The following is a 21,219-nucleotide window of genomic DNA, read 5'->3' as shown; positions in this document are numbered from 1 at the left end:
GTGACCCGTCCCGTGGCTCAGGCTGGTCAAACCAGTGGCAGTCTTTGTTAGGTTTTGAGGCTAATTGTCCGACTGCGCCACCCGTGGATTGCGGTCAGGGAGTACCACCGCTGCGAGGCAGACCGCTGAGGCTGGTGTTGTGTGCGCAGCATAGAATGGGATAACTCCCCTCGGGAGGAGTATAGTATCAGGGCAGTGAGTGTGGATGATGGGGGTGATGGTGCACGAGCGCAGCAGGAACGACTCAGAGTTTTTGCAGTGCAGTTCAGGGTCTTTACTGATGATTATAAGGTAGACCCTCCCGGGAGTACTGGCTAGCATAAGAGGCCTGGTTAGTCTGTGAGCAAGCAGGAGTTCCCCTGGCCAGGTGGAGTTGTAGGCCTCCCCGTCTGTCTGCACTCTTCCTGGCTACCTTGCTGTAAGCGGGTAGAAGTAGCCCACGTCCCTGACTGTACCTTGTAGTGCTCACCCGTATAGCTGGTGACTTGGGGCCTTCTGTTAGCCTCCGCTCCACGACGGCGGTGGTGGTCCCTTGCTTGTGACTGAGCCTCCGGGCTTCTATGGCCAGAGGACCTGAAATCCCCTGCCGGCTGGTTTCTGCTGCTGGATATATAAGTCCTCACAGCTTCGGACTCCTGTGTCCGGTTCCTATTGTCTTCTGCCAGGGCGAGCTCTGCTCAGCTTCCAGCCCCTGGTCTTTAGCTCCTAGCTCCTACAGAGCTCCTTGCTGTTACTTTCCCTTGCTCTCACTCTGACTCTGACTGTTCTCTGACTCACTCAACCCCGCTTCAGATCCAGTTTATAAGGGCAGAATTCTCCCCTCCCAGGACTGGGGCAGTAGGATGTTGCATGTTTAAGGGATCCTGACCAGGAAACCTCCCACTTGCTCTCCGACGTAATATCTCTATTACTGTGGTGACCAGACCCCTGGGGTGCCACACATGGCTCTTGTAAGGGGCATTGCAGTTCCTCATAATTTTTGGAAAGCCTTCCATTCACTGCTTACGCCAACAGTGCACGGGAGACCCAGTTGCTATAAATCGAAAAAAAGGTTTAGTTAACGCCCTCTGACCTGCATGTCATTTCCAAGGGGCATTGGAGTGGCTCGAAATTTTTGGTAGGCATTGCACTCACTGTATGCCCTATACCTGTGTAGCCGAACCGCTTCCTTTGTTACAGAAACATATCCTACAAGACATATCTGGTTGACTGGCCTGATATTGATGTGAATGGTTCCTGTTCCTCCTGCTCTTTCTCCTTTGCCACCACCTCATCCATCATTTATCACCTGAAGCTTTGTTTAAACGGGAGTCATAGAACTGGGATAGTAGCAGGAAAACATCCAGCAATCCTCGGAGGAGGTAGGATATGCACCATAACGCGGATCACCTCAGGCCTAGCCGCTACTACATACATGCGCTTGCATTCCAAGAAATCAAAGCAGATGCTAACTTCTATCATCATCATCATGCTCCTCACCTAGGCACTCTCAACTCCCCTGATGGAGAAGCCAGGGCCCACCGGAGGAGTCTGGTTCTCTGGTGGGCTCGTCCAATGCTGCCCTAAAGCAGACCAGGCTAAGAAAAGTGTGAGGGAAGGTGACAGGAGAAATCAGGGCGGCTGGGGAACGAGTATGGACACCTGGCCGCCACCTGACGGCTGGGGACCGAGCGTGGACACCCGGCCGCCGGGCGGCTGGGGACAGAGTATGGATACCTCGCTGCCGAAGCGGCCATGAGATAGTGGCCAGCTTCAGCCTTCTCCAAACTAAAGGGCCTCATTTCAAGTGAAAGCTAGCAGTATGGTATTGCAGCCTGCGGGTGGGTGGGTGGTTGGCTGCATATTTTCGCTTGCATTGCAAGGAATGGGGGAGGTACAATTGAACACTGCCCTGAGACAAGGACTTGCACGGGGATAGTTACAAGTCTGCATCTTCTGATGCGGCAAGGATCACTTCTGATGGGCACACTTTTAGACAGTGACCTGGGGGTCAGAGATGCTTCCAGGGGTCTTCCCCATGCTGATCCCTTGTCTTTTCAGCACTGTATGCATGTGTCACACAGCACATGGCCAGATAAGGTTGTAAAATGTTAAAATGACATTTGCCGGTGAACGCATTTGTCACGGTTGAAAGCAATACAAAAGTGCAAAAACGCATGAAAAATGCTACTTGTGAACATAGCCCAAGGTGTGGAGGAGTATTTTTGTTTTTGGTTATTTATTTTACCTTATACACAAGTCTTTACCGTGGAAAGGATGTTCCTTAACCCCTTTCCGACCTGGTCAGTAATAGTACGCACCAGGTCGGGAAGGCTGGTTCAGCGGGGGCTCCGGCGGTGAGCCCGCACTGAAGCGAGCACATGTCAGCTGATTATTGGAATCGCAATCCACCCCCGGCTGTTAACATGTTAAATCTCTGACAGTGGCATTTAACTCGCTCTTGCGGGAGTCCTAAGCCCCGCCCATCAGTGACCCCGTCACATGATCGCGGGTCACCAATGGGTGGGCATGACAACTCAGGGTCTGCAGCAGACGCCTGTGGTTGTCATGTCTCAATTGCTATGAGCGCCACCTAGTGGTCAGCGCTCATAGCAAGTGAGCATTTCTCCTGCATACAAGCGATTTGCTCATCTCTTGTATGCAGTAGAAGCAATCAGACAACTGCTGCTTCTAGTCTCCTCTGGAGACTATAGAAGCAAGCAGAAAGTGTAAAAAAAAAGTTTTTAAAAAAATAAAAAAAATAAAAAATATATAAAAGTTTAAGTCACCCCCCTTTCGCCCCATTCAAAATAAAATATATATATATATATAAAAAAAACCACATACACATATTTGGTATCGCCGCGTTCAGAATCGCCCGATCTATCAATATAAAAGAAGAATTAATACAATCAGTAAACGGCGTAAGGAGAAAAAAATTTTAAACGCCAGAATTAAGTTTTTTTGGTCGCTACAACTTTGCAATAAAATGCAATAACGGGCGATCAAAACATCGGATCTACCCCAAAATGGTATCAATAAAAACGTCAGCCCGGCACGCAAAAAATAAGCCCTCACCTGGCCTCAGATCCCGAAAAATGGAGAAGCTAAGGGTCTCAGAAAATGGCGTCATTTTTTTTGTTTTTTTAGCAAGCTTTGGATTTTTTTTTCAACACTTAAATAAAAATGAACTTATACATGTTTGGTGTCTATGAACTCGTAACGACCTGGAAAATAATGATGGCTGGTCAGTTTTAGCAATCTGTGAACGTGGTAAAAAAAGGACCCAAAAAACAACTGTGGAATTGCATTTTTTTTGCAGTTTCACTGCACTTGGAATTTTTTTCCCAATTTGCAGCACACGATATGGTAAAACCAGTGATGGTGTTTAAAAGTACAACTTGTACCGCAAAAAATAAGCCCTCACATGGCCATATTGAACGAAAATTAAAAAAGTTCTGGCTCTGGGAAAAAGTGGAGCAAAAAAGGAAAGCACAAAAACAGAAAGACCCATGGTCGTTAAGGGGTTAACATATTTCACAAGAAAGCACTTTCACTTTCGTTTTTGAACATTTTATTGTGAGCCTGTAAAAGTGGCTTAATACCTCTGACCACGTTGTTGACAGCAGTGACCTGGGGGTCAGAAATGCTTCCAGGGGCGATCCCCATGCTGTCCCCATGTCATTTGAGCACTGTCACTATCGTTTTGGGCACTTTTTAGGTTTTCTACAGACTGCCGGGGGAGCCGCCGCAAAATGTTCGGGTCTCCCATAGACTAACATTGGGCTCGCTGCTCGGGTCGAGCACCCGAGTATCACGGTGAGCTCGGCCCGAGCTTCGAGCACCCGAGCATTTTAGTGCTCGCTCAACACTAGTCATAACACATGACATGTCCAAAATGCTGAGGATGATGTTATAGTTTTCACTGAAGTTTACCTGGATTTTAAAGATGCTAAAATAAAGACGGTGAAAGGGTTTTAATCCTGACTATATAAAAATCTTCAATTTGTAGTCCCCATCATCTGAATGCTTTGTAGGTAAATGTTTTCCTTTAGCTTAAACCAGTTCACTGACTTCATATGTCTGGATCTGGCCACTACCACAAAACAGCCAACCTACCACTATCAGGTAGTTGCAAGCTCTTTCAGGACTGAAGTCTCAAATAACTCAATCTGATCGACATATGGGTCCTTCTGGGATTGAAGGTTCACACTTCCCAACAGGGCTGAAGTCTTACATATCTGTTGGCATATTAGCTAGCACCTAATACAAAGCTGAATTCTCACACAGCCCACACAGTCTACGAGATTGTCTTCTGAGTGCATGCACTGACTTTTTCTCTATGAAAAATCCTGCTTTGTAGCACTCTTCTGCTTTGCCATTTGTTGACCTCCTAGTCTCTGTCCCAACTTCAGGATATCAATTTGGCAACTTTTAGTCAGATATAGCATTGCTTCATCTATCTTTAAGGCCTCCTGCACAACGCTTCATGGACAATCTACTGTTCTCATGAGTCAATGACAAGTTGTTCACGCAATCTTATTCTATGCACACAATCTTTTTCCTTAGTGATGACAATCAGATTCTTAGTCACTTGCTGTTCCCTCAGCCCATTGACATGCCCCATGGAAGACAAAGAAACTAAAGAAAGAAAAAATTAATAAGTAAAGAAACTATATGAAAATGCAAAAAGAATCATCAATTGTTAAGTAACATTTTTATTATTGTAAAGCTCTACAGGTCTTATGCCGCATTCCCAGACTTTTTCCTGGAGAGAACTGCAAAATGGTGGTCCCAAGAAATTGAAGACTATCGAAGCAAACATATTAGATTTGATGGGCTTTGGATTGTAAGTACTTTTGTTTTTTGAACTAGACTATATTCGGCATCATGGATAATGCTTAACCATGAATATGTTTCAGATTAGATAGATCTTATAATAACACTGCTCGCATCTGCATTGGAGGCTTTATCAAGACAACATACAGCTTGGCTGAACTGGACACCATTATAAGCTAAAAGGGTGCATCATATGTTATCAATGAGTTTTATTCATATAACTGATTTGCCATTGTGTTGTGGTTTCCTTTCAAAATCTAAACTATGAGGTTTAGTTCTTGTAACTGGGAAAACAGTGGAAGCTTTTAGATCTATGCATGTTTGAATCTCTATAATAAAGTAATAACCAAATTAATAATTCTATATCATAAATTATAATGCCCCCACAATTGTATCATTTGCTCTAATTTGTCTGATGTTCTTTGAGAGGATGAGGATATGTACTGTAATTGACTGATAAAGACTTTCTTTTAGAGCATCTAAATTATTAAACTAAAATAGAAAACGTAATTGCAGAAAAAATAAAATTAATATTAAGTCACCAAATTATCTAAAAATTCTATGCTAAAATTAATTGATTAATAGTAAAATGAATAAAACAAAAACCTGAATATTTTGACATATATATGGTAAATATGTAGCACCCCGAGGGCTCGGTTGCTACAGAGGTATTGCATCTAAACCAAATGTGCGATATCTCACTCTCGGGTAAGGATGGAGTCTGGATCAGGACCCCGACACCTGCATGCATTACACCACATTTCCGGGGGGCAGGGCGACCGATATGCTCCAAGCAGAGCACGACAGTCCCTGTCCCTGGCTGGAGTGGGGGGAGGGAACACTGAGGAAGGGGGAACCCTGTAGTGCAGGAGAAGGGAGGAAGCAGATCCTGGGGGCGCCTAGAGAGAGGTATAAAAGGTGAGCACCATCTTAGTTTAGTTCAGTCTGAGAGAAAAAGTGACAGAGCAGGGCCTCTGTGGAGCTCTGCTCCGGAGGTGGGCCTAGCCTGTGAGGCCCAGCCAGTGCTGAAAGAGAAGAGAAGTGAGTTCAGACAGAAGAAGAGGGAGCAGGAGGTGGGAGCAGAGGCTCTGCATGGGCTCTGCTCCGCAGGCAGGCTTAAGAGAGAGGCCGGAGCCTGAAGGAGTGAGAAGAGAGGAGAGGGAGCAGGAAGGCTCCAGGAACAAGGAAAGAAGGGACCCCAGGGGTGTGGACCGGCGAGTCGCCACCACACGCCCGAATCTACCTGCGTAGAAGGGTAAGGCCAAAGGGGGAGACCGGTCCCCGAAACTAGTGGAGGCGGGGAACTACCCTCAGCTAGAAACCGGAGGCTGTGACATTTCATGTGGCGCAGCCCCTCGCTACACCCGCTAGGAAGGCACCATATAGGGTCAGGGAGACTGGCGCCAAGTTTACCAAGAGAAGGCCCGAGGCAGCTGGACAGAAGCGAGGTCACTGGCGGAGTATGACAGGCCAGAGAAAGGACACACAAGGGGTCCTGTGAAACACTCCAGAGATACCTGGGAGTTTACCGAGCCCCTCACCTGGTGAGCAGAGTACGACGTGGGCAGCCGTTACCTGCAGAAGTGGTCTGGATAATAACAACTGTCAGTAAAGACCCTGGACTGCATCATTAACTCTGTGTCGTCCCTGCTACTCCTGCACCAAGACCCCCATCCTCCGCATACACTACCCTGAGGCTACACTCCTCCCATGGGGATTTGTACTACACTCTGCTGCACCCACAACACCAACCTCAGCGGTCTGCCCTGCAGCGGCGGTTCATCCTGACCGCAATCCACAGGTGGCGTAGTCAGACATTTAATATCATAAAAAACACATAAATAGACTGCCATTTGAGTTGACCACCCTGATCCACGGGACTGGGTCCCCGCCACACGAGGACAACAACCCCCAGCATCCGCAATGGGTCCGGTTCCGGGTATCCTCACACACGCGCGGCCCAGGGGGCCCGTCAAATACTGTAGTTTATATTTTGTACTACCATTTAGAATTCAATTATATATGTTATGTTCTTACATGCAAGAAAGCAATATAGGAATAGCAGAAGATAACCATGGATTAAAATAACCAGGTTTGTCTGTACCTCAGTGTAATTTAATTAGTATATCAAAATAGTATATCATGTGTATCTGCACTGTGGAAGTATTTCTATTTTAGCAATTTACCCAAACAGTCCTTGTGTAGACACGAGGGTCAATGTGTGCTCTGGTCCGCTGGCCTGTCTTCCTTTAGAAAGACCGTATGGACCAGGTCTCATTCTCCATGGGCACAATACTACTCAGACAACATAGGGTGAAGGCAACACACTGCGAACATAATTTATTGGATCACCAACAGTCAATAGCATATAACACAGTTCCAGCAAGCACATAAGATGGTCAAAATAGCAGAGTCTCACCCTTCTGCTGGCTCGCTGGGAATTAGAAAATCTGCAACTTCAGGGCCTGCAGGGCCAACTACCCCAACCAGTAGCACCCCGCTTTTGGTGGTCACTCACAGAAAGGAGGTAGCGGCAAGCTTAGGAAGCAGACAGATTCTATTGAGGTATGTGGCCAGGTGACCTGATTTTCAAAACCTTGGTTCTCCAAATGTCTCCATTGGTTCAGTGATGGGCAGTGAATCAAATCTGTATTCCTTTGGTTAGAGTGATGGTGTCTTGGCTACTGTCATGTAGAATCTTTGAGAACAGAGGCAGAGCCCTCTTTTATAGTCCACAGCTCTTATTCAGACCATTATCCACAGGTTTGGAGGGAGGTGGGAGGAGGTCATCTCTCATTGTTCGAGTGTTCAAAAAAAATGCATATTTTCTCCTTAAATGTTTGCAGATTGACAAGCTGCATGGACTGATACAATAGGTTGTCACAAGGCATTAATCAAATTAACAAACATCAATTGTTCAATTGACTTGTTCCTTTGTCTCTCAAGGATAGCGGAACAATAAGCTGCAAGTTTGAATACAATAGGTTTCAACAAATCAACAAACATCAATTCAAGAATCAACCTTCAGACTCATATAAACAATGGCTTATGTCTCTTGACTTACTGAAAAATCCATCTGGCATAATTAAGAATAATAACTGTGTCGTCACAGTTTTTAAGATTGGCATATGAACAAAAGTCTTAATAACTCTGCATCTTAATTTGTACATAAAATGAGTTTAATGGATCAGTCAGGTGTCCGTATAAATCCAAGTGAGATTTGAATGCAGTGCATGGACTAACAGATGATTTTCCCAACCCGAACATGACAGTTGCATGTATTTCTATGGAGCTGTCATGCTCGGGTTGGGAGAGCCACTGGCCAGTCCATTCACTGGATTCAAATCTCGCTCTGATTTACACAATCTGACTTTGCCCTAACATGTAGTCCTATTTACTTCTGGAAAAAACAAAACCAATGCTAAAGAATAACATAAAAATTGGGCTCTTTTGCAATTGCCTAACATAACAAAATAAGTGCTCTCGAATGTCCTCAAATCTGTGGCTTCTATTAAGTATTGTTTTCTTTAAATCAAGCAATCCAATTAATCTTGCTTTTTATGGCCATATAGATAGCACAATATCTTTCAGCTGCCACACAGCAAGTTGTCACATAATTACATGTGACTTATGACTATTAAGTGACTTTTCTCATTGCAAACTATCTTAGGATATGAATGAACCAGCTAGCTTTGTGCATGGATCCGTAAATGGTTGCAGAGATGAAACCTTGAACAATCCTCCCTATATGCCAGGTATCAATATTTATAGCTAATATAAATGTATACTTCATATTTCTTTAGAATGATGAATATGGAATTAATCTAGCTGTAGTGCTTGGAAAAGAAGGCGAGTAGTTTGCTTACAGGTGAATTTGTGCTGGACAATATATGCATAAGCATTTTGCAGTGTCTATTCAGCATCTGAACAAGCAGTACATGGCACAGGGAATCAAGGAAGTAAAATTTACTGTATCTGTTTTGCTCAGCGTGTACCTTTAGGAAATAACTAGCAATTAGTAAAAGCTGCTTCTAATGTCACAAATTTTATAAAAAGTGTTAAACTGCATAAATCATAACAAAATTACTTTCGATGGTACATTCTTGCTTTATTTTTCTCTTAGCATTAAGTGACCGTCTTGCAGGCTTAACATATAAGACCATATGTATGGAGAGTCAACAGTACCTGCCTGATGGAACTCCTGTGAACCACTATGATGTCCATAGTTTATATGGATGGTCACACGCGAAACCTACATTTGAGTAAGCATTTATTTTGAACATTTACATTTAAAGGAGTATTCCATACAAAATATTAATAATTTATCTATTTTATAAATGTTAGATTACTGGAGGTCAGACCTATGTGACCACTCATATGACCATGCTTGATTATAGTGATGGTCGAGCATAAGCACTGCCAATCTATTTAAACTGTATCTGAGAGATGGAAGCATAGGAGCACTGCATGCTCGACGTCAAGTCCATTCAAACTTTTTGCCTTGATCACGGGGAAACATAGACTGGATAGGCAATAAATTTGTTTGCAGGAATACCCCTTTAAGATTGTATTCACTCAATGAAAATGTTACTTTTAAGGGGCCATGGTAATTGTCATCATGATTTTGCTGCAGTATAAATTTATTTTGATCCGACAAAGAGTCAAAAACAAATATGGACAATCGTTTCGACCAGGACCAGTCTTTGTCAAGGACATCTGTTACGGATTCAGGTAGGCAGAAGTCTAGTAGATCAATAACGTAAATCATAAGATCTCTTTCATGTCAAGAAGGACCAGCGTGGAGCGAGAGCTGGGAATGAGAAAATGTAGCAAACAGGCATACAGATATCCTTGACAAAGACCGCTCTTGGTCGAAGCGCTGGACCATATCGGTTTTTGACTGCTTGCTGGATCAAAATAAATTTACACTTCAGTAAGACCTACATTCTCATTTTCATTTGTTGTGCTGAGGTTCCTATATCAATAAGATTGGACCACAAGTCCCTTCCTCAAGCACACAATTTTTTTTTAAAAGACAGTGTGCCGGTCATTATCCTTTCAGATAACTGATATCATGACTCATATTAGAATATCAAAAGGAAGTACTTTTTTTTTCCAGTCACCTGTTTTGCCCCATTTGTGTAACTATTTAATTGATGCACTTGTATTGATTTGTATAAATTTATTTTGCTTCTTTCTGATATAAAATATAAAAAAGTGTACCTGTGCTTAGGAGGAGGTGATGGGGTTATTTAAGTGCTTCATCCAGTAAAGATTATAGAGTAATACATATGGAAAACCCTGATAGTGTGCACAGAATAGATTAGTAGCCTTAAAGTACATCCCTTCAAAAATTAGGCCTTTATACACTGCTCAAAAAAATAAAGGGAACACTCAAATAACACATCCTAGATCTGAATGAATGAAATATTTTCATTGAATACTTTGTTCTGTACAAAGTTGAATCTGCTGACAACAAAATAACATAAAAATCATCATTGGAAATCAAATTTATTAACCAATGGAGGCCTGGATTTGGAGTCACCCCCAAAATTAAAGTGGAAAAACACACTAAAGGCTGATCCAACTTTGGAATTTGGATTTCCATTGATGATTTTTGTGTGATTTTGTTGTCAGCACATTCAGCTTTGTACAGAACAAAGTATTCAATGAGAATATTTCATTCATTCATTCATTCAGATCTAGGATGTGTTATTTGAGTGTTCCCTTTATTTTTTTGAGCAGTGTATATATTTACTTAGCAGTACCTGTTGGATCAGGACACCGTCCTCCCACCGTATACCTATGATCGGTGTCTAAACTCCTTCACTTTTAGCGAACCACTACTACCTGCATTCAGGTCAATTGGAATAAATACGGGCAACCATAATGGACATATATGGCTCTCCATATGCATAGTGTCAATGAACTGTGACTGTTCTTAGATATCTTGGTAGCAATCTTTGACTTTTTACATCAAACACCTCTTAGCTATTTGATAAATACACCTGTTCAACACAGTTAAGAATTAGATGACCATGTGTTGACTTAATGCACGCAACACCTTAAAGAGATATTGCTGAGTAAATATCCTTACATTGACTTACAAGGAATAGTGGATTCCTATGTGTTGATCTGGTGTACGCAGCATTCTATAGAGGTATTATTGAGCAAATATATTCCTGCTGGTATCATATTGTTTGCAACTAACTACATTTAATGTGAAATACCAGCATACCTGGAGTCTGATACTGAGGCAATATTAAATCCATTTAGTATTTTTTTGGATTTACATATGGGAGTATATATCCACCTGCATCGCAACTCTAGCATCATGTATATGCTCTAAAGTCTGATATTTTTAATAAACATATATGCCTAATTTTTGTAGGGGGATATTTTAAGACTCCTAACCTATTCTGTGCACGCTATCATTGTATTTTCAGTGTTTTCTATGCTTATTACTCTGTAATCTTTACTAGAGGAAGCACTTAGATAACCCCATCACCTCCTCCTAAGCACAGGTACACTTTTTTATATTTTATATCAGAAAGAAGCAATATAAATTTAAACAAATCAATACACTCTTTTATATTTTCTTTAAATTTTATGCGACAACTAGATTGGCTGGGTTACTTGCAGCTGGGTTAGGAGGCTAGTCAGGAGAGCCATTGTAGTCATTCATATTCAATTTTCTTTCTAATACAATTGAAAGAGGTCTGTCATCATAATAGGTTTATTTTGTGACTGTAATTTTAAGTTTGAAATTCCATAAAATCATGTTCAATTCAAATTTACATAGTATGAATATGAAAATGAAATTATCCTATCTTTTTGTCTAGTGCTCTTCGCCGCATCACAGGAGAACGTGGAATAGTCATTTCTCGCTCTACATATCCATCGTCTGGACAATGGGTTGGCCACTGGCTTGGAGACAACACTGCTGCCTGGAATCAAATTGATAAATCTATTATTGGTAAGTATCATGGCCTTATTATAAATTATGTACAGTATGTGTAACACATGTTCTTGCTAATCTTTTCAGTAACTTGTGATATTTATTTTATTTTTTTACAGTCTCTTGCGCCATTAATTATGCAGCACTTTTCAGACATCATCACGGTCCTCAATGAGGCTCACAATCTAACTTTCCTATCAGTATATCTTTGTGCTGGTTTTCTCCCATACCCAAAACCAACCAATACTCATTGCAGATGTTGTCCTTGGTGGGATTTGAACCCAGGCCCCCAGCACTGTGATGCTACAGGCCACTGAACCGCCACACTGTCTGAGTTTACTTTATATTATTATCTGTCATGCTGGAAATGGTATCTGATCAGCAGTCAAGATGTTATACAGCATGAGGAGCTATAACCCTGTTGCTAAGTAGGACCACCCACTGGACTCATATACATGCAAACAACAAAGATTTTAATGAATAAAATACAATATTTACTGACTGAATCTTTATAAACAAATTGATATAACATTCTGCTCAACTTCTCCTTCTCCATAACATGCGGCCCACAGATCAGACTACAAATACAGCCTGACATGTTCCCTTTAACCTACTGTTATATTTTATACTTCATTCCTCAACATTGAAATTGCAACACCAAGAAGGAAAGCCACGGAATTAGGGAAATTACAGGATAGACAGACATGTTAATGATATTCAAATGATAAATAATTTAATTAACATTTTCAAAACATTTCAATTTATTCAGCATCTAGTATGAGCAATAAGTGCATAAATTCACATGCTTACATATATACGTATATACACATACACTAACAACATGGTCTACAGTGTCTCTGGACTTGTCTCCCATCAAGACATCTAGAATTGATTGCAATTGCAATGGGAGCTGCCAGTAGCGGATCTTGATTAGTGTGCCCAAATGCACTCATTTTGGCAGAAATTTCCTCAGACAAACATTAATAACAAGCATTACCAGCCTCACAGATAGCATACCATGGCATGTGTGTATTTGTGCTTATGGAGCTCATACTAAATATTGAATTATTTATTTATCATTTTTTATCATTTGTATATCATTAATGTGTCTGTCGATGTTGGGATTATCATAACTCTAAGACTTTTCCTTCTTGGTACTGCAATTTCAATGTTACTATTAATTGTAATACCTTCTTTATCTACATTGACCATTGACCACTATTTATCTGGGAAACAAAACTAGTTTTTCATTTTCTTTTTGCATTTTATATCTTACGTCTAATCAAAGATAAGTAACCTCTTTAAAAAACAGCCTCCAGGAAATAAGCTTATCATCCTAATTGCTGCTTGATTGTCCTGATTGCAAAACCTTTGGTGTTTTTTGTTTGATTTTGCTGGGGAACACCAAAAGTTAGCCAAAAAGTAATGCTACTAAAACAACAAAAACAAACGGCTGCTCACTTAATTTGAACATAATTTCTATAAAACTGTGAGGCAAGAAAGCCAACTAAAGTAGTATATTTACATAATCTCTGTTGATATATTCATATGGATAAAATATATAATGCATTTAGCAATGACTGATTAAAATAATTAAAAAAATGCATGTAGATCTTGATAATTCGACATTTTATTTTGTCTCATATTTCGTAAAGGATATGTGATTTTGCTCGGATAATATGGTGCCAATTAAGAAATATTTCACAGCAACCATTCTGACAAACCACAGTCTTTGTCATAAAAGGATGGCTCAATTCTTCCAGAACAGGGGCTAATATTTGTATATTATACACACATGGTCAAAATTGTTTGTAACCCTCATTTAAAAGAGGGAAAGAAAAACCCACAATGGTCACAGAAATAACTTGAATCGGATAAAAGTAATAGTAAATTAAAAATCTATGAAAATGAACAAATGAAAGTCAGGCATTGGTTTTCAACCTTGCTTTCACAGAATTAAAAAAAAATTAAACTCATGAAATAGGCCTGGACAAAAATGATGGTACTCTTAACTTAATATTTTGTTGAACAACCTTTTGAGGCAATAACTGAAATCAAAAGATTTCTGTAAATGTCAATGAGACTGCTGCACCTCTCGACAGGTATTTTAGCCCACTCCTCATGAGCAAACTACTCCAGTTGTCTCGTGTTTGAAGGTTGCCTTTTCCAGATGGCATGTTTCAGTTCTTTCCAAAGATGCTCAATAGGATTTAGGTCAAGGTTCATAGAAGGCCATTTCAGAATAATCCTATCTTTTCCACTTAGCCATTCTTGAGTGTTTTTAGATGTGTTTTTTGGGTCATTATCCTGTTGCAAGACCCATGACCTGCGACTGAGACCAAGCTTTCTGACACTGGGCAGTACATTTCCCTCTAGAATCCCATGATAGACTTGAGATTTCATTGTACCCTGCACAGATTCAAGACACCCTGTGCAAGATGCAGCAAAGCGGCCCCAGAACATAACAGAACCTCCTCCATGTTTCACAGTAGGGGCAGTTTTCTTTTCTTGATATGCTTCATTTTTCCATCTGTGAACATAAATGATGTGCCTTGCCAAAAACTTACATTTTTGTGTCATCTGTTCATAGGACATTCTCCCAGAAGCTTTGTGGCTTGTCAACATGTAGTTTGGCAAATTCCTGTCTGGCTTTTATATGATTTTTTTTCAACAATGGTGTTCACCTTAGTTATCTCCCATGAAGTCCACTTTGAATCAAACAACGACGGATGGTGCTATCTGACACTGATGTTCCTTGAGCTTGAAGTTCACCTTTAATCTCTTTAGAAGTTATCCTGGCCTCTTTTGTTTCCACTCGTATTATCGGTCTCTTTAATTTGTCATCAATTTTCCTCCTGCCGCCGCGTCCAGGGAGGTTGGCTCCAGTCCCAAGGATCTTAAATTTCTGAATAATATGTGCAAATGTAGTCACAGGAACATGAAGCTTCTTGGAGATGGTCTTATAACCTTTACCTTTAATATGCTTGTCTATAATTTTCTTTCTAATCTCCTGAGACAGCTTTTTCCTTTGCTTCCTCTGGTCCATGTTGAATGTGGTACACACCATGTCACCAAACAGCACAGTGAGTATCTGTGGCCCTATATACAGGCCTGCTGACTGATTACAAGATTGTAGACACGTGTGATGCTAATTAGTGGACACAGTTTGATTAAACATGTCCCTTTTGTCACATTATTTCATTTCTGTCCAGGCCTATTTCATGAGTTTATTTTTTTTTAAATTCTGTGGAAGCAGGGTTGAAAAGCAATGTCTGACTTTCATTTGTTAATTTTCATAGATTTTTCATTTATTATTACTTTTGTCATATTCAAGTTATTTCTGTGACCATTGTGGGTTTTTCTTTCATTAAACGAGGGGTACCAACAATTTTAACCATGTGTGTATATAATATCTGTATATCCAGCGTAAGGACCCACCCTCTATGATGTCTGTAGGATTCTAACAGGCAGATGAACTTCATGAGATATAAATAGTACAAAATATTTAATAGTATAAAAATATTAAATATTAAAAAGCTTTAATTATTAAATAGCTCAGGCTAAACCTATTTCTATGTCAAATTAGGTAAGAATATGCACAGGTTGTCCCCTTTCATCAATTAAATGGATGAAAACTGCCAGAGAGTTATAATGTTATATAAGGGAAGGGGTTAGGGACTACATCATCCATGCCATCCCATCATTGAAGATTTTGACCCCTTCTATCACAGGATTTTGAGGTGTTAACATTAATACATTTCCAACTCCAGTTTGGATATTGCTACAGAAGTCTCTTATGCAACTAAGAACTCCAATTTCAAGTACTGCATATTAAAATGTATTTAATTGGAAGCCAAGAAAAAAATGCACAGACAATAATTGCAAGTATTGAGAAACTTAATTGCAAAGTATTTCTTTATATTTCTTTACTTTTAATTTTTTTAGGCATGCTGGACTTCAGCCTTTTTGGTATTTCATATGTAAGTACTTTGAGATAATGGCACCTAAAAATATAAGTAAATATTACTGTAGGTATCTTGCCTATTAAATATAGTTACTTCACATTCACATTCAGCAACTGGTCAGCACTGAGGAGGTCCGAACAGGTGTGAAGTGACAAGGAACCAGACACATACCTGACTCCACTGGATTGACACTTTTTATCCAAAATGCACAATAAAATTTGTTGTTCTATATCAGAACCAAGAAAAAGAGAGTAGACTTTAGGATTAGACTAGAGTGGTGGGAGGGGGTAAATACAACCTATGCATTAATCTATTGCATCAATGGATAGATCCAAATGTATTCTGAGAAATAAAAAATATAAATATTAAAGTAGTACAATAATGTCCAAATAAGCTTTAGAATTGTATGATGTGCATGGGTTTCTTTGCTTCTATTGAGATTGCACAGAGCAGTTATTGTAGTCTTGTAGCTATAAAAGTATATATTTATATATTTGTAGCCTTGGACTTTTCAGCTTGAACTACACAGTTGAAATGTTTTTGAATATATTGAAAGTATTATTAGTATTTTTATTATATAGACTAATTTCATAGTTTAAAATGCATAATGCATACCAAGTAATTCCTGGATCCACAGCTCACGAGCTTAGTCAATGTTCACATATGTGTTAGAGGCTATGTTACTGGGGTCACTGTTGCTATCCATTGTCTGATGAATAGGTTCAAAGTACTTCTCCTGATAATAAAGGCTTTTTACAATCATACTTGTTTTAAAGAAATAAAAAAAAAACCTAGGGGGAATACTGCACCATTTTTATGAACTTTAATCTGGTCCTGACCTTGAAAACCTGGTGATTATGACTGTACCATGGCATGGGTTTTATCTGCCTAGTGACACATCTGGTCCAGTAGCTCATCAAATCTTTGATTGTTTTTTTAAATATATTTTATTTATATGTGTATTTATTTTTAAATGCTACATTCTAACCTCACAATTTTTTTTTCTTATTTTAATTTGTATGTGTAGACTGGAGCAGACATTTGTGGATTTTTTCAAAACACTACCTATGAATTATGTGCCCGATGGATGCAACTTGGAGCTTTTTACCCATATTCAAGAAATCACAATGGAAAAGGATGGATGGTATTTTATTAAGCAAACTTTAATTTTTTGTGCTAAATTTTGGATGTCAACTTTTATACTGTACTTATACTGTGTTTGTATGTCTCATTTCTGACTGCTTTACTCAAGTTGCTTATGTTTCTTTGAAATGTAACTGTACTTTTCCTGAAATTTTAGTACATTACTTAAAAGGGTTTTGCCACCATTGAACATAAGTAATCAAGTAGACATCATGTAAAGAAATACTTTTGTATATTAAACATATTAAAAATGATGCCCTTTTCAAAACATATGTACCTATGATGGTCAGAATGGTGCACCCTAGTGATAGCATTACTGGTATCTATGTCTGGCCATCTAGCCCTCTCTAGAGCATGAGCATGCGCAGTTCCCTCTCCCATGCAGGCCATGCAGGTTGGATCATTATGCGCATCAACCAGCCGGAGCTCAGGACATTGTCTCTCTCACGGACATACAGAAGAGCAGCAATTCTGGCTCCAGCACATGGACATCTCTGAGCACTTCCCTGCAGCTAATGAGTGAAGTGAATATTGATAAGCCGCATGTAAAGCCACAGCTAGGCAAAGTACAGAATGTTAGCACACAGGCAGAGGACAATACTTCTCTCAGGGATACAGATAACAATAGTAAACAACTTTACATCAAATCTATGTCCCCTAAACTGTCTCATCCAGTAAATAATGATTGAGGCCAGACACTGGTTACAATATCTGTGAGTGCAATACAGAGGACCAATAAGAGAGGAGTCCTATAACTTCATTTATGATGAAGGAATCCATATCACTTGATCAATCATAAAGTGAGCTTTACTCAAATAACATTACTGTCATTTGCCTGTGGATGTAGAAAGTAATCATTCTGAAGACACTTCCTCAGAGCCTGATTAGAAAATAAAGGATGACATCCTTAAATTTGGATCAAAAAGTACCGGTGAATACACCGATGTCTCATCTTGTGCAAAAGACTTACTAGATAACTAGACAGCAGTGGAACTATACTAACTTATACTTTATTCTTTATGGTTCTTTATTCTTCCCCATACCTCTTCCCTTTCCCTTTTCCCTATTTTCTTTAGGCTATTAGTATGGTATATATAGGTATGACCTCTCCTTCTAAAAAAGTCAATAAAAATAATTTGTCAGAGAAAACAAAATACTTACTGGTGGCTTTACTGATTCATCTCCCCCTCTCCTCCCCACTGGTAAGCCTCCCCCACCTCTTCCACCACAGCTCCCCCCAGTTGCTGATCTCTCCCCCTATATCTCCTGCTATTCACATAATTTGACACTGTTTTCCTCCTCAGCTAGCAGAGTCAGTGAAGCAGTCAGTAAGTGCTCTGCCTTTTCAATCACTCTTGCCCCTATGGAGAGCAACAGTTGTGATGGGTTATTTATCTGGTTTGATGCTTCCTGCACAGGGAAGGGCAGAAATGACAAAGCTCATTACACTGACAGCTTTATCATCTGAGCTTCCGTCTATGCAGACAACAGCAACCAGATGACAAACTCATCTCAACTATTGCTCTCTCTACTGGCAGCAGCTATTGAAAAGGCAGAGCACTTACTGACTGCTTCACTGATTCTGCTCCCAGCCTCTCCTGCCTCAGCTCTGCTCCTCAGCTTCCCAGCTCTCCATCCATGGCTCCCCCACTCCTTGTATGTCCTTCCTCTACTCCTTGGCTCCCTGTCATTTCTCTCACTAACAATTATATGAGACCAGACACAGAGACTTGCTTCGAGAACTTTCCCAACATTCAAAATGTCACCACTATTTTTTTCTTTTTAAATTCCAACTAGTGTTGAGCGAGCATGCTCACCACTTCTCAATTCTCAATCAAGCATCAGGTTGCTCGGGTACGTTTGTTACTCAATCGAGTATCGCAGGGGGCTCAAGCGCCATGCTCAAGTTTGTCATGTTCGAGGTGTGGTGGCATTCGGGGTAATGGTAGTTGAATAAAGAATCCCTCACACTATCCCACCTATTTATTGAAAAAATAATTAAAAAGATCCCATGCGGGTCCACAGTAATCCAACAAATCCGAAGTAGTCCAGAAGAGAAACCTGAAAGACATTAAAAAGACAAATAAAGACGATAGTCCCTTATTCACCAATTTATTACCCAAAATGTTACCATGCACGTCCGATGTAGTCCACATGCCTCAAATCTGTCTTCGGCGTCTGTGAATAGCAATAAAGTGACCGCTATTCACAGGTGCCTGGAGTGACGTCAATGCTCCTACTTGTTGCTAGCTTCCGCTGCATTCAACGAGACCCGGACGCTCTTATGGTTATTGTAGTCAGTATCCAGCACCTGTGAATAGCGGTCACTTTACTGCTATTCACAGAAGGTGGAGACAGCTTCTATGAATAGCAACATTTTGTGTAACAAATTTGTGAAAAAGGGACTGTCTTGTTTTTATTTCTGTCTTTTTATGTCTTCCAAGTTCCTTTTCAGGACTACTTTGGATTTTTTGGATTAATGTGGGCCTGCATGGGATTTTTTTTTCAATACATTGGTGAATGAGGGTTAATGTGGTCGAGTCTTTATTCAAATAAAGTGTTTTTTTTCTTTGTGTCTGTTTTTTTATTACTGAATTAGTATCTCTGAAAGAAAAATTTCCATTATCAACCCCATGGCTTGATGCCAGCTGTGATTTTAGACAAATCAAAGCTGTCATCAACCCCAAATACCATTCCTCTGCTTGCCACCACACCAGGGCATCTGGAAGAGCCAGGCAAAGTGACATTTCTGGGTGACTGCTGGCTTGTATTTTTAGGCTGGGAAGGGCCGAATAGCCAGGGACCTTACCAGCCTGATTATATCCGCCCACAGCTGTCTGCTTTACGTTTGTTGGTTCTCAAAAATAGGGGGGACCCCACATCATTTTTTTAAATTATTTATTATCAATTACAGTAAACTACACATGTAAGACACTAATTAGATATCTTGCGGATATCTATCTAGCCATCTATTCTCTTTGCACATTTAAATATCTGTCATTTCTATTCTGCATTCTATTCCGGTATGTGTCACGTCTCTGCCAAAAAAAAATGGACATGTCTACATGTGGGTCACATGGACACATGGTTTGTGTGAACACACGAACATATGCTCATGTCCATAGATTATAATGTGTGTGCATCTGTAAGTTGTCCGGGTGCATGAGAAAAACTGTCACCACACATACTGGAGACACTGACGTGTGAACGGGGCTTTATGTGTATGGGGCCTGAGAATGCTGATTTTTCATGCCCTTATTCATTTCCCCTGATGATAGATTTTACATATTAGTTGGGTGATTGGTGGCTTCTTTAAAAAAGTTGATCATTGAGAAACAAGTGTTCCTAGGAATCTTTGTTGCAGCTTGTGTAAATGTGCTCTTAGAGGGCACAAAATTCTTGCCATGCCCCAAATGCCTGCAGCCCATGCTGTGGCATTGTGTGCATGCATTAAAAGAGTTCCCTAACACAGCAACATGCTACAGATTTTAAAATCTGAACCATGTGGTAAACCAAGTGGTAAAAAGACCTGCAATGTGTACACCTTGGGTCAGGAGACCCGAATCTGTGCTCAGACTGTGACATGGGAAAGGAGCATTGCATATACAGTATCTATCATATTCAAGCATATGATGGCTAAGAGTTAGACAGGGGAATGTTTTAGAGAGATGAAGTAAGGAACACAAGCAAAAAAAGTGGATTACTGTGAAGCTGGACTATAATAGGGGACTATTTGACCACTACAGTTGGGAAAGATGACTATAAAAGGCAGTGATCTGAGAACTGAGTCAATAATGGAGAGGCACCTATTGTCACAAGGGTCTTCGTTGTAATCCCTTATGCAATCACTCCTATTCACTATGACATGAAGGAGACACAAGCTAACCAGAGAACATAGAAAAAAGTGTTTATTATTCAAGTTATTCACTTTTTTGTGAACATTTATACCTATTTAGAAGCTTTTAACAGCAACGTGTGCATCATGACACAACCCTTTTAAATTATTTTATGCTAATAAATTCATATTTATCTCAATTACTAACTATTGAGGAACAAACTATTAATAATAAGGGCATGCATGTATAAACCATTTAGGGTGGCAACAATTGTAATTGCATTAATACAAATAATATTTTATTTCAGAAACAAGATCCAGTCAGCTTTGATTCAACATTTGAAGCTTTATCAAGGGATGTCCTGAATATTCGATATACACTTCTGCCATACTTGTACACCTTGCTGTTTGATGCTCATACTACAGGTTCCACTGTAGTGAGACCACTCCTGCATGAGTACGTAGCTTCATTTCATCATTTCAAGGATTTTATACATTCA

At 40.1% G+C, this 21,219-nt stretch overlaps 1 protein-coding gene across 1 annotated transcript in view; it reads left to right on the top strand.

Moving 5' to 3' along the window:
• Positions 1 to 21,219, top strand: part of SI (sucrase-isomaltase) — a 414,470-nt gene that overhangs the window by 286,894 nt on the left and 106,357 nt on the right. The window contains exons 36-42 of the mRNA XM_073674817.1: positions 4,712 to 4,828; positions 8,489 to 8,573; positions 8,942 to 9,080; positions 11,661 to 11,794; positions 15,722 to 15,756; positions 16,769 to 16,885; positions 21,028 to 21,176. Coding sequence (XP_073530918.1) covers positions 4,712 to 4,828; positions 8,489 to 8,573; positions 8,942 to 9,080; positions 11,661 to 11,794; positions 15,722 to 15,756; positions 16,769 to 16,885; positions 21,028 to 21,176 — 776 coding nt within the window. The remainder of the gene's footprint in view (positions 1 to 4,711; positions 4,829 to 8,488; positions 8,574 to 8,941; positions 9,081 to 11,660; positions 11,795 to 15,721; positions 15,757 to 16,768; positions 16,886 to 21,027; positions 21,177 to 21,219) is intronic.

The sequence above is a fragment of the Phyllobates terribilis genome, unplaced genomic scaffold, assembly GCF_046119375.1.
Source record: "Phyllobates terribilis strain yellow unplaced genomic scaffold, ASM4611937v1 Scaffold_3__8_contigs__length_932513732, whole genome shotgun sequence".
Lineage (NCBI taxonomy): Eukaryota > Metazoa > Chordata > Amphibia > Anura > Dendrobatidae > Phyllobates > Phyllobates terribilis.
This window is presented reverse-complemented; position numbering and strand designations above follow the sequence as displayed.